Source organism: Carassius carassius, chromosome 5 (assembly GCF_963082965.1).
Source record: "Carassius carassius chromosome 5, fCarCar2.1, whole genome shotgun sequence".
NCBI classification, from domain to species: Eukaryota; Metazoa; Chordata; class Actinopteri; order Cypriniformes; family Cyprinidae; genus Carassius; species Carassius carassius.
The window spans coordinates 36,358,690-36,371,782 of NC_081759.1; the positions used below are offsets into that span (position 1 = coordinate 36,358,690).

At 34.3% G+C, this 13,093-nt stretch overlaps 1 protein-coding gene and 1 long non-coding RNA gene across 2 annotated transcripts in view; one reads left to right on the top strand and one right to left on the bottom strand.

Annotated features, from left to right (window-relative positions):
* The window catches only part of LOC132141487 (uncharacterized), a 198,737-nt gene that overhangs the window by 107,686 nt on the left and 77,958 nt on the right, over nucleotides 1–13,093 (bottom strand). The gene's annotated exons all lie outside the window — the stretch shown is intronic.
* LOC132141484 (globoside alpha-1,3-N-acetylgalactosaminyltransferase 1-like) overlaps nucleotides 1–13,093 on the top strand; it is a 72,090-nt gene that overhangs the window by 52,866 nt on the left and 6,131 nt on the right. The window contains exon 2 of the mRNA XM_059551023.1: nucleotides 10,667–10,702. Within this exon, the coding sequence (XP_059407006.1) occupies nucleotides 10,667–10,702 (36 nt within the window). The remainder of the gene's footprint in view (nucleotides 1–10,666; nucleotides 10,703–13,093) is intronic.

A 13,093-nucleotide genomic window follows, 5' to 3' on the forward strand; every position in this document is an offset into this window, starting at 1 on the left:
TTTGGGTTTCTGAAACTGAAGTCGACTCGCAATAAACTTGAAACGCACGTCATCGGTGTCATCAGTGAATCCAGCCAATCGTGGATCAGTTGTGTCGTCATCAGAACCTGTGCAGCCACTCTTCAGAAGCTGTGCTGGTTGGGCTAAAACTACACCTAGTTTTATACAATTTAAATTTGAGCTTTGTTAGTATCTTAAATCTTTGGAGGGTGTGAGGAACACAAAGGCAAAAAAGACTATAGAGTGTTGTAAAGCTTGAAATGTTATCCTTTTTAAGACCTTTGTATTATTTTGTGGTTAGAGAAATGGATTTGATTTCAATACCCCTGTGTATATAGTTGTTTATATTTGTTATATTGCTTTTTTGATTTTATTTACTTGTATTATTATTAATATTGATATCTATCTATTATACTTTTATATTTTTTATTTTATTTTTTGTATTTAATTGTATGTTTTGTTCCTGAATAAAGCATAAAAAAAAAAAAACAGAAGGCTTGTTCGACTTCATGCAGTTTTGTGCAGACCGATCGTCGGCTGACTTGAAGCAGTGCATGCCGGTTGGAAATTTTGTCCGACTTGATACAGCGCTGACGCCACGTGACTGTGACGTGTGCCATCAAAGTACCGCGAGAGTGATTCGAGAGTAGCCGGAGAAAAATCGGCACATAACAAATAATATACGATTAATTTTGGACATTTTGGACTATTCAGATCTGATTAATGATAATGGTTATAGTTGTTTATATTTGTTATATTGCTTTTTATTTTATTTACTTGTATTATTATTAATATTGATATCTATCTATTATACTTTTATATTTTTTATTTTATTTTTGTATTTAATTGTATGTTTTGTTCCTTAATAAAGCATTAAAAAAAAAAAAAACAGAAGGCTTGTTTGACTTCATGCAGTTTTGTGCAGACCGATCGTCGGCTGACTTGAAGCAGTGCATGCCGGTTCGAAATTTTGTCCGACTTGATACAGCGCTGACGCCACGTGACTGTGACGTGTGCCATCAGAGTACCGCGAGAGTGATTCGAGAGTAGCCGGAGAACTCAGCCAGCGCAGCTTATGAAGAGCAGCTGCACAGGTTCTGATGACGACACAACTGATCCACGATTGGCTGGATTCACTGATGACACCGATGACGTGCGTTTCAAGTTTATTGCGAGTAGACTTCAGTTTCAGAAATTCTCATATGGACTTTTAAAACAGTTCAATATGTTTTTATGTTGTCTTCATCTTATAAATCATATTTATTAAATATTGTTTTACTGTATTTACCTTATTGTTAATATATATAGTTTGTGAATGTTTATTTTGCATGACTTTCTTTTTTATACAGACCTTTTACAGTATTCAGCAGCATAACCTATTCAAATGAGCATTTTTAATAACTAAAATGTTAATCTTAATAATATACAATCTAATGTGGTCATAAATGTATGCTCCTATACAAATGATACATAATACATTATGTCCCTCCATTTGTTTGGTTTCTTCATATTGTCTAGTTTATTTTGCTGTGTTTATACTTCACCTGCATGTGGTTAGCAAACTGCTAACAACTTGCTGTAACTTCAACTTAACAACTTGACAACATTCTGTTCACTTTCAAATAGTTGGTCTAAATCACAATATAAATCCAACAGAATTGTGCTTTTCTGTATATGAAAAGCAGTGGTGTTATGTTTAAAATGTTAAAAAGAGCTCAGCATTAGGGTAATGTAAATCTTGTTGCTGAAACCTTCTTAAAAACACATACCCATCAGGGATTTTTTTTTATAGGTTACTTTTATCATTTTGTATTAGCAGAAACACCCATGTCATACTGCTAAAGTATATATCCAATATGTTATCTTGTTTTGGAAGACACCTTTCCAAAACACCACTTATACACACATCTTAAACGCGATCAAGTAAGCAAACGCAACGTGATCTGCCATGACTGACGTAATTGCAGCAAACTACGGGAGCCACAACGTGTCCGGCTTCATATCTCCGTTTGCAGCTCCTCCCCACCTGCACGCGGCTACTCTCGCCGATCGGTTGCATCCAGCCACAGCCGATGTCGAACACACCTAGAAGCTGCGCTGGCTGAGTTCTCCGGCTACTCTCGAATCACTCTCGCGGTACTTTGATGGCACACGTCACAGTCACGTGGCGTCAGCGCTGTATCAAGTCGGACAAAATTTCCAACCGGCATGCACTGCTTCAAGTCAGCCGACGATCGGTCTGCGCAGAGCTCCATGAAGTCGAACAAGCCTATCACTAGCAGACATAACTCGGACACTTTTCTATCCGGCATGCATCTTGCGCTGATCGGTTCGGCGCAGATTTTACTCCAGATTTTAGATTATGAGCAAAATCTGTGCAGAACCGCCAGCTCTCCTATACATTTCAGGCGAGGCAAGGCGCATCTCAAACAAGCCTAATCTTGTACAGCTGGGCCTGATTAGAGGCTTGTTTGAGATGCGCCTTACCTCGCCTGAAATGTATAGGCGGCTGCAGTGAGAGGAGGAGTGAACAAAGCGCAGGCAAGCCGGACAGATCTCTCTTCTTGTATGAGAGATTTGTTGGCTTGCTATGCTGCCTCCTTTATGATGTTAATTTACTGTTTCCTTGTGATGAGTCATAATGGGCAAATTCCAAACTGATTTTTTGCACCTTTGAAGGGCATTTTGGGAAGGGAACGCCATTTGTAGGGACATTCCAAATGAAAGTGAACAACTGAATCCCTTCAAAAAGGGCATTTCCAGAAGTTCATTAGCACAGGGAACATGCGATGATCACTCATGGAAGTGATTTCCGCTTGTGATCATGTGATCTTTGGTTAGGAGATCTTGCAATGCGTTTTAAAGCAAAGTTGGATTTTATTTCTATTTCACATAAAAACATAATAGGATAATTAAATTTGTCTTCATATTTTAAAGTAAAACTAAATATTTTAATCAGTGAGAAATTATTTAACAGTAGTAGTAGTAGTAGTATTACACCCCGCATCTAGGGAACGAAAGGGGCATAATTGGATTCCCAACAAAGATCACTCCGGTCAGGGACCAAACAATCACACCATTCACAGGAACCAGAAACAAGAACCTGTTCGATTTATTAAAGGTTGTGAGTCACTCTTCAGGGTGACCACAGGCCATCATAAACAAAGAGCAGACTAGAACTAAAAAAGACAAAGCCAGCTTACCTAACTTTCTAACCAAAAAAAGCCCAAACAAATTCACAAAAGAAAATGGGCAGAACACCTACGCTCTGTTTCACATGATGAGAAGCTTTATTCACAACAGCAGGTGTTAAACATTAGTCTTGCTGCTGGCTGGAGGAGAAATCCAGGAGCTCCGAACCCGTTCGCACCAACGATGAGCTATGAGTTATGTTTTTTCTCAAAATGTAGCATATATCCTAAAGTATAGAATTATTCCTTTAATGTTTTTCTATGTTGTTGTAATGTTGTTCTTTTTTTTTTTTACTGCAAGACATGCATTTTGCTTGTGTAATTATTTTCTAAAATTATGAATTTGAATACAATTATGTAAACTTGTGTTTAAATTGAGATGTGTTATGGACATTATGAATTAATTGAGCTTAAAATATGTAGACTGGGGGCGAAAATATATATTTTTGTACCTACTAATGCTAAAATAACAATCAAATCGAAGCAGTGGCACTTTTACTTCTACATAGTCTAAATAAATATTCCTGCAGGGATTTCAATCTGACTAAAAAATATATCAAAATCACTAAGCACATTATTTAGCAGAGAGGATCCAGGGCACCTTGTCTCCAAAAATTTGATTGATGAGGGTCATAAAAGCCATCTGTTCTGGACACCTGTTTGTACACCCCCCTCCCCTCCCTGTACACCCTCCAGTGACCTTAATATGAACATATGAACCAAGGAGGAATTTCGGAGGGGGGGAGAAGTTGTGGGAAGCTATGTGCTTTTTTTTTTTTAAACTTTGGAAAGGGGCGAAATTATGAAAATGGTGTAAGGGAAGATTTTATTAAGGTTTTAAATAAACAGTGTATTTCAAGAAACAGATTATAAACACATAGCAGCAATGGAAACAATGTAATGATCGTTTTCGTAGTTGGAAAAGTGTAAAAACGTTGTTAAAGTTGTTACAAATGAAATAAAACTAGGTTACTGGTTATTTATCTGATACAACCAAACGAGTCAAAACTATCAGATATGTTTTCGTTAAGCAATACGTGAAAAAGATGTGAGAGCTTGTAGCATTACAATTTAAAAATGGTGTTTTGTTACCAGTTAGAAAATAAAGAAAACTAGGTAATAGAGTTTTAGCATTTGTACCTTACCTCAAACTGAAAAAAAGAAACGAATGTAAAGCAGCGATACAAACCAGAAAAGTAGGCGTTTTGTCACGAGGTTAGAGAAAATTTAAAACAAAAGAAAAAAGATGGTAGACATTACGTGGATCTAAAATAAAATACACCAGACCCCGTCTTTAAAACACCAGCACAAGATACTTGTCAAAACTATGCTGTACTTTACCACTAACTAAAATTTTACTGACAAGAGTTAAACAAAAGAAAAAAAAGATCTCACAGCCAAGTGTTATGACGTCTCCGGTAACGTTAGCTCGACTCAAACAAAAAAAAAAAAAGAAGCGAACGTAAAGCAATGTTATAAACCAAGAAAGTAGGCGTTTGTCACGTCGGGTGAAAAGTTAAAACAAAAGAAAAAAATAGGTAACTTAGGCATTTAAGCGGATCTAAAAGAAAATAGCCTACATCAGACAAGATACTTGTCAAATCTATGCAGTACTTTACCACTAACTACAATTTTAAAAAGCGAGACTGTTAGACGAAAAAAAAAAAAGATCCTCCGGCAGAGTTGTGAAGCGTCCGTAAAACAACCTCCCGGCACCGATGAACAGTTAGAATGAGGCTCGGGAATGCTCCGGAAAAAAAACCACGCCTCCAGCGCTAGAGAGGGCCGGGCAGGAGGCGTGATAGCAGCATTAAATAGATTTAAACGTTACAATAATTAAACTAAGTAGTTTTTAATAAATAGACATCAGTCCTTAATTAGTGAAAACTTTATATCCGTTTAAACATATGGTCAATTTTTACTTTTTAAATGATGTAGACCTATACGATTTTTATTTACTTTTAGGCTAGTCTTAAAAAAAAAAAAAAAAAAAAACATCGTTGAAAAAGTGTTATTTGTTTTTAATGTATTAAGTTAATTACTCTAATCTACGACTAGTCTAAATCTAGACTATTCCCGTCGATAGATCTTTTATTTTTGTCAAGCTTAATTTCTCAAGCTATGTCAATTAACACACACACACACACACACACACACACACACTTTCCTTCTGTCAAGCTTGTGTCGCGTTATCTAGTAAATAAACCAGACGTCATCTCGGTCATCTCAAGCACCGAAACCCGAATGTGTCGGTGTCTGTGTGATTACAGGCGTCTACATATCAGTTAGACATCAAGCTGTTGTAAAAACATCTAACAGGTTTTGAAATGCTTGTGAAACTAACTAATTTCAAAGGGTGTTATATATATATATATATATATATATATATATATAGGATTTTTATTTTAATTACATTATTTCTTTTTATTCACAATTTTATTGCTATATTAAATGCTTCTGTAAGTTGTAATCTTTCGTTGTCATATATTTTACATTTTATTAAAATAGGTTCAACTGTTTCACAATATCACATTTAACACAAAGTCCAGACACATGTATTTCATCTTATAAATAATGACTGATAAGTGCAATGTGTCCAATTCTATGGCGAGATCTTCTCTTCTATTCCCAAAAATTCTCCATTCATTTCCAACTGGTCTTTGAATATTATATAAATGCTGGCAAAGTCCAGACACATGTATTTCATCTTATAAATAATGACTGATAAGTGCAATGTGTCCAATTCTATGGCGAGATCTTCTCTTCTATTCCCAAAAATGAAATAATATATTTTTTATTGTTTAACATCAACCACAATGCGTTTATGTATTTCTTCTGCTTCATGTATACAACAGTTACCGTACACACATTCAAGAGAAATGCATAAACTCAGTTGTTTTAAACAATCTAAACCAACTAGTCTGTCATTAAAAAAAATTTTTCTTCACGCATCTATTTTCATCTGTCTCTGGACTCTTGCTAAAAACATTTGAGTGCTGACATGAATCCTACATGAAAGCTAAAAAATAATACTTTTTAAACTATTTTAAAAAACATCATGGTTAACAACCCCATTTGGAAAGTGATAAAGGACGTCTAATCTATTGTATAAAGTTCTGTGAGACATTTGTCGCAACAAACACTTTTGGTTTCAAAGAAAACTTATGACAACTCATTTTCAATCTAATATAGGTATTTTCGTGTTAGTGACCTATTTTGTTTGTTTGTTTGTGTATTTATGTACCTGTTTGAGTGTATATTTGTATTTGTTTGGTTACATGTTCATGTTTTCTGTATGTCTACATTTGTATCTGTGTGTGTTTGTTTATGATTGTATGGTTGTGTTTGTGTACTTGTTTGCATTCTCAGTACATCTATGTTGAGGTTTAAAGATCTATGGGTTAATAAAAATTATAAATGTAACTAAAACAAAACTAAATTAATTTGAATTAAACTACATTTTTCTATGGTCTGACTTGTTAAAAGATTTCACATCCTTTTGACCAGTAAATGAACTTTCAACTAACCTTGCGATCATCATAAAGTCATAAAGTCGAAATTGTCATCCCTTTGATCACGGAATACACAAACAATTTTTTACTTTAGCTGACCAGCAGCACACCATTTACAACACCAGAACCCCGTTTACAGTCTTCGCTGACATGGTCGTAAAAGTTAACACAAAGACACCAGACGCGTTTCTACGCACTACTAGAGATGAAATATTTAGCCTTTCCTGTAATGTTGTAAAAGTTTCTTTGGCAAGAAAAGCCCATCTTGACATATCACATTCATTCCTGTTTAATATTTGTGTTTGCCTAAACGCATGTTTTAATTGATATAGCAATGATATAGCAATGATAGAAGTTAATATTGACAACATAAAAGACGTATTCAAGGGTTTAGACTACTAAAGTATGTGTGAGTGACTTATTAAAATTAAATAAAACAACACTTTTTCCAACAAGGAATTTTGTTGAGATTAAAAAATTAAATCGTATATGTAAACCTAATTTTATAGTTAAAACATCGGTCTAATATTAAAACCAGGTAGAATGTTTTCATCGAATGAGAACTGATGTGTTGTTATTAAAAACATTTCTTTGTTTAATTCTTTTAACATACATTTAAACCTTTGCGACCAACGTTATTAGGGTGGTTGGGGAAGTGTTAGTGTGTTTTTTATTTTTTATTCGATGCTTTAAACATTAAAAACATAAAGACGTACATTACTGGTAGATTTACAAATACGGTCTGAGATTACACTCAATTTTTGTTCACACTCTGTACATCATAAAACAAAATAAATGTAAAATAAATAAAACAACACTTAAGAAAAAATAAAAATATAATGATAAAGAAAATGTAGTGGGGAGTAACAGATTTTCACATTAAGAAACCAAAGTCCTCTAATGAAGAATACAAAAGTCTTGGTTTGGGACTTTTCATGCCTTTTAACGCCCCCAAATACATCACACAACATTAATTTTGAAAAACATACATTTATGAATCTAGAATTTCGTGCCAGAAGTTAATAAGTTAATAAGAAGTTAGTAAGTGTGAGTGGCTTATTAAAATAAAATAAAGCATCAAGGTCTTTTGTTTAGATTAAAAATAAAGAGCATAGAATACCAGAAAGAACATCTAATCATCCGTCCGTTTATACTACAGAAATGATTGTCATATCTTGGCTCTTCAGTGGGGTTGAACACATTAAAGTAGTCATATGTTCAGACTCATTTTCAGTACTATCAAGTTTAAAGAGTGGTGAAGCTTCTACTAGACAAAGCATTTTGTCAGGCATTTTAGTTTGTTCAGAATACAAGCAATAACAAAGATTTATTTTGTATGGATACCCACACATATAGTTAATGAAAGTAGTGGACCAGATAAAAGTGGACCATTAAAATGTCAGACATCTTATTTAATACTCCAATGAGTAAATTAGATATAAAAGGTCTAATTAAAAATAAATAAAAATAAAAAGATACGTGTCAAATTAAATGGGTTGGTTAGAATAAATGCCAGCATTTATATAATATTCAAAGACCAGTTGGAAATGAATGGAGAATTTTTGGGAATAGAAGAGAAGATCTCGCCATAGAATTGGACACATTGCACTTATCAGTCATTATTTATAAGATGAAATACATGTGTCTGGACTTTGTGTTAAATGTGATATTGTGAAACAGTTGAACCTATTTTAATAAAATGTAAAATGTATGACAACGAAAGATTACAACTTACAGAAGCATTTAATTTAGCTTAATATAGCTAAATTGTGAATAAAAATAAAAAATGTAATTAAAATAAAAATCCTATATATATATATATATATATATATATATATAACACCCTTTGAAATTAGTTAGTTTCACAAGCATTTCAAAACCTGTTAGATGTTTTTACAACAGCTTGATGTCTAACTGATATGTAGACGCCTGTAATCACACAGACACCGACACATTCGGGTTTCGGTGCTTGAGATGACCGAGATGACGTCTGGTTTATTTACTAGATAACGCGACACAAGCTTGACAGAAGGAAAGTGTGTGTGTGTGTGTGTGTGTGTGTGTGTGTGTGTTAATTGACATAGCTTGAGAAATTAAGCTTGACAAAAATAAAAGATGTATCGACGGGAATAGTCTAGATTTAGACTAGTCGTAGATTAGAGTAATTAACTTAATACATTAAAAACAAATAACACTTTTTCAACGTTTTTTTTTTATTTATTTTTTTTTTAATTTTTTAAGACTAGCCTAAAAGTAAATAAAAATCGTATAGGTCTACATCATTTAAAAAGTAAAAATTGACCATATGTTTAAACGGATATAAAGTTTTCACTAATTAAGGACTGATGTCTATTTATTAAAAACTACTTAGTTTAATTATTGTAACGTTTAAATCTATTTAATGCTGCTATCACCGCTACCATGCCCGGCCCTCTCTAGCGCTGGAGGCGTGGTTTTTTTTCCGGAGCATTCCCGAGCCTCATTCTAACTGTTCATCGGTGCCGGGAGGTTGTTTTACGGACGCTTCACAACTCTGCCGGAGGATCTTTTTTTTTTTCGTCTAACAGTCTCGCTTTTTAAAATTGTACTTAGTGGTAAAGTACTGCATAGATTTGACAAGTATCTTGTCTGATGTAGGCTATTTTCTTTTAGATCCGCTTAAATGCCTAAGTAACCTATTTTTTTCTTTTGTTTTAACTTTTCACCCGACGTGACAAACGCCTACTTTCTTGGTTTATAACATTGCTTTACGTTCGCTTCTTTTTTTTTTTTTGTTTGAGTCGAGCTAACGTTACCGGAGACGTCATAACACTTGGCTGTGAGATCTTTTTTTTCTTTTGTTTAACTCTTGTCAGTAAAATTTTAGTTAGTGGTAAAGTACAGCATAGTTTTGACAAGTATCTTGTGCTGGTGTTTTAAAGACGGGGTCTGGTGTATTTTATTTTAGATCCACGTAATGTCTACCATCTTTTTTCTTTTGTTTTAAATTTTCTCTAACCTCGTGACAAAACGCCTACTTTTCTGGTTTGTATCGCTGCTTTACATTCGTTTCTTTTTTTCAGTTTGAGGTAAGGTACAAATGCTAAAACTCTATTACCTAGTTTTCTTTATTTTCTAACTGGTAACAAAACACCATTTTTAAATTGTAATGCTACAAGCTCTCACATCTTTTTCACGTATTGCTTAACGAAAACATATCTGATAGTTTTGACTCGTTTGGTTGTATCAGATAAATAACCAGTAACCTAGTTTTATTTCATTTGTAACAACTTTAACAACGTTTTTACACTTTTCCAACTACGAAAACGATCATTACATTGTTTCCATTGCTGCTATGTGTTTATAATCTGTTTCTTGAAATACACTGTTTATTTAAAACCTTAATAAAATCTTCCCTTACACCATTTTCATAATTTCGCCCCTTTCCAAAGTAAAAAAAAAAAAAAGCACATAGCTTCCCACAACTTCTCCCCCCCTCCGAAATTCCTCCTTGGTTCATATGTTCATATTAAGGTCACTGGAGGGTGTACAGGGAGGGGAGGGGGGTGTACAAACAGGTGTCCAGAACAGATGGCTTTTATGACCCTCATCAATCAAATTTTTGGAGACAAGGGGCCCTGGATCCTCTCTTTTAGCATATAAAATGTTGTCCAATCATAATAGTTGCATCAATGCAATAATTCACCACGTTTATTACTGTTGAATCTGTTATGTAAATGGAGGAGACAGACTGTAGTAGTATGTTGCAACAGACGCACAATACATTTTAATCCATGACTTCACTGCTGGTGGAGCCCCATCTCGTTCTTTTCACAGATGTGTGTTATGCCACTGCTACCATCTATAGACATTATTAAATGTCTTTAATAAACTTTTGAAGTTGGTCTTGTAGACAGGTAAGGACAATGAGATTTGGTCAGTTTTACATTATCATTTACATCCTGTTATTCTGTTTCTTCACAGACTCGTTTATCTGGGCTTAACATTCCACTGGATCAAGTGAGTGTAACTAAACACATCCATTAAAACACACAGTGTGAAAGTCAATCAAAAGAATATTCAGTTAAATTAATGACAGTTTACTAACATGTGCTTAATCTATGCCATGTAATACAAGGTAACATTTAATTTAATGAGAGCAGTAACAGGAATACTGAAAAATAAACAGCAGTCCCTTATTACCTATCAGGCATTCTGATTATAGACAGTTACACCCAACTTTAACTATGGAGCGATTCTGCATTATAACCTTCAGGTATTTTTCTGATATAAAAAGCAAAGAAGCTGCTTCATGTAAGTAAAATATAGAAAAAAATAAACAAATATGGGCTACACAAAATAGTATTTTCAGCTATAATGAATAAAAACAAACCTTTAAAATATGTCTTTTATTTGGATTACAAGGAAGCCCCTAAAGCATTTGCACTCACCACAAGGATAAGTGTAAACACACTATATCAGGGTTCTCCAAACTCTGTCCTGGCCTGGGGCCTGTTCTTTGTGGCTCGCTAACTCAGTTAGCTGGAATTGATTGTTGACGATTTGGCATAATCTTGGACAGTGTTTGGAAAAGTTACTTTTAAAAGTAATGCATTACAATATTGCGTTACTCCCTAAAAAACTTTTTATGGAAACTAATGCGTTACTTTTGCGTTACTTTCACGTTACTTTTTAAATATGAGCAGGGCTTAATTGTTTTTAATATAAGTTATATTTATAGCAAATGTAAAAGCCCTTTCACACCAAAAAGTGTAATGAATCAACCTCAGGCTCAAGGAAAAGTAAATTCACATCTGTACAGTAGAACACATGAAAAGAAGGTTCAACACTCTTCAGCAATAAAAAAAAAACAATGAAGCACAGGAGAGCGCAGGAGATGCAGAACGATAACTTGATCTTGACCCTTAAGAAACTTTCATTAATGCTGAAACATAACAAATCTCCTTCAAAGATAAAATTACATGAATTGCTAATAACAACATCAAAATAAGTAGAGCCTGTACAAATACTAGAAATCGTGAATATAAATTATTGTATAATAATAATAATAATCATCATAAATAAAATAAATGAAAACTGTTCACATTTCATTATAACATTTCTATTATAACATTTATGTAGTTTCGTCCACTTGGCTTTTTCCTTATAAAGGTCAAGAAATTTGTCAAGTTTCGTCTGGTGTCTTTTTTAATTATATGATTTTATTACATTGCTGTCTTGCCACAAGCCAATCTCTGTATTGATTAAAGTCTGAAACCTGACTTGAAATAACCTAACAAATCAATCAGGTCTAAAGCGATCAGTGTTTGGAATAACGGCGTTTAAAAGAACGGCGTTAGGTAACGACGTTATTTTTTCAGTAACGGGGTAATCTAACTAATTACTTTTTCCCGTCGTTACAACGCCGTTAACCTTACTGAATGTTAAATGCAGTGCGTTACTATGCATTGATTTAATATGCAATCCGAACGCACCCCTGGCTCACACAGCGAGTGAGCAGGTGGGTTAATAGCGCGGTAAGTGATTATGATTGGCTAAGGCAGAGTCATGTGTTTCATGGTAGCCAATCAGAGCCAGTGTTTTTACACACACGCACCAGCGGCGCCAAACACACACAGTCACACACACGCAACAGCTACACAGAGATTCGCAGCAGCCGCAGAAATGGCGAGTCAGGAGCAATCCGATGAAAAGTTGGCATTTTCAAGGTGGAGATATAAGCACTACTTCAAATTCATTGTAGTCAAAGGCAAGAACGTGCATGTAATGTGTACATGTAATGTGTGACACTCGCATCTACAAAGCTAGTGGCCAAAAACACTTTTCTTACAAAGAGTGCAGGATAAAACACTTGCTGTCTGTTGACGTGCAATACATCTCGAAAGTTATGTACGAACACCTGTCTGTTCTACTTATTTCAACTTGTGAAAACTGCTAAAAAAACAAAAAAAAACAAATTCTTTGACATATAGCAATTTTTTTTTTTTTTTTACAGTAACGCAAATAGTTACTTTCCCTGGTACTTTTATTATAGAGTAATTTAGTTACTAACTCAGTTACTTTTTGGAACAAGTAGTGAGTAACTATAACTAATTACATTTTTAAAGTAACGTTCCCAACAGTGAAAGCGATTGGATAAACATCAATTTAAGTTTATGTAACCTCACTAATTCGATCCAGGTTCAATGAGTCAAATTGATCCACCATGCCAAACAGCAAATATTTGTGCTGTTTAAAGGGCGCATAACACACACAGTTTTGCCCAATCTCATGTTAATCTTGAGAACATATAGAGTAGCACTGCATCCTTCATATCTCCAAAAAGTCTTTAGTTTTATCATATTTATGAAGTCTGTACAGTAGAACACAGGAAAAGACTGTGGCAGGGGG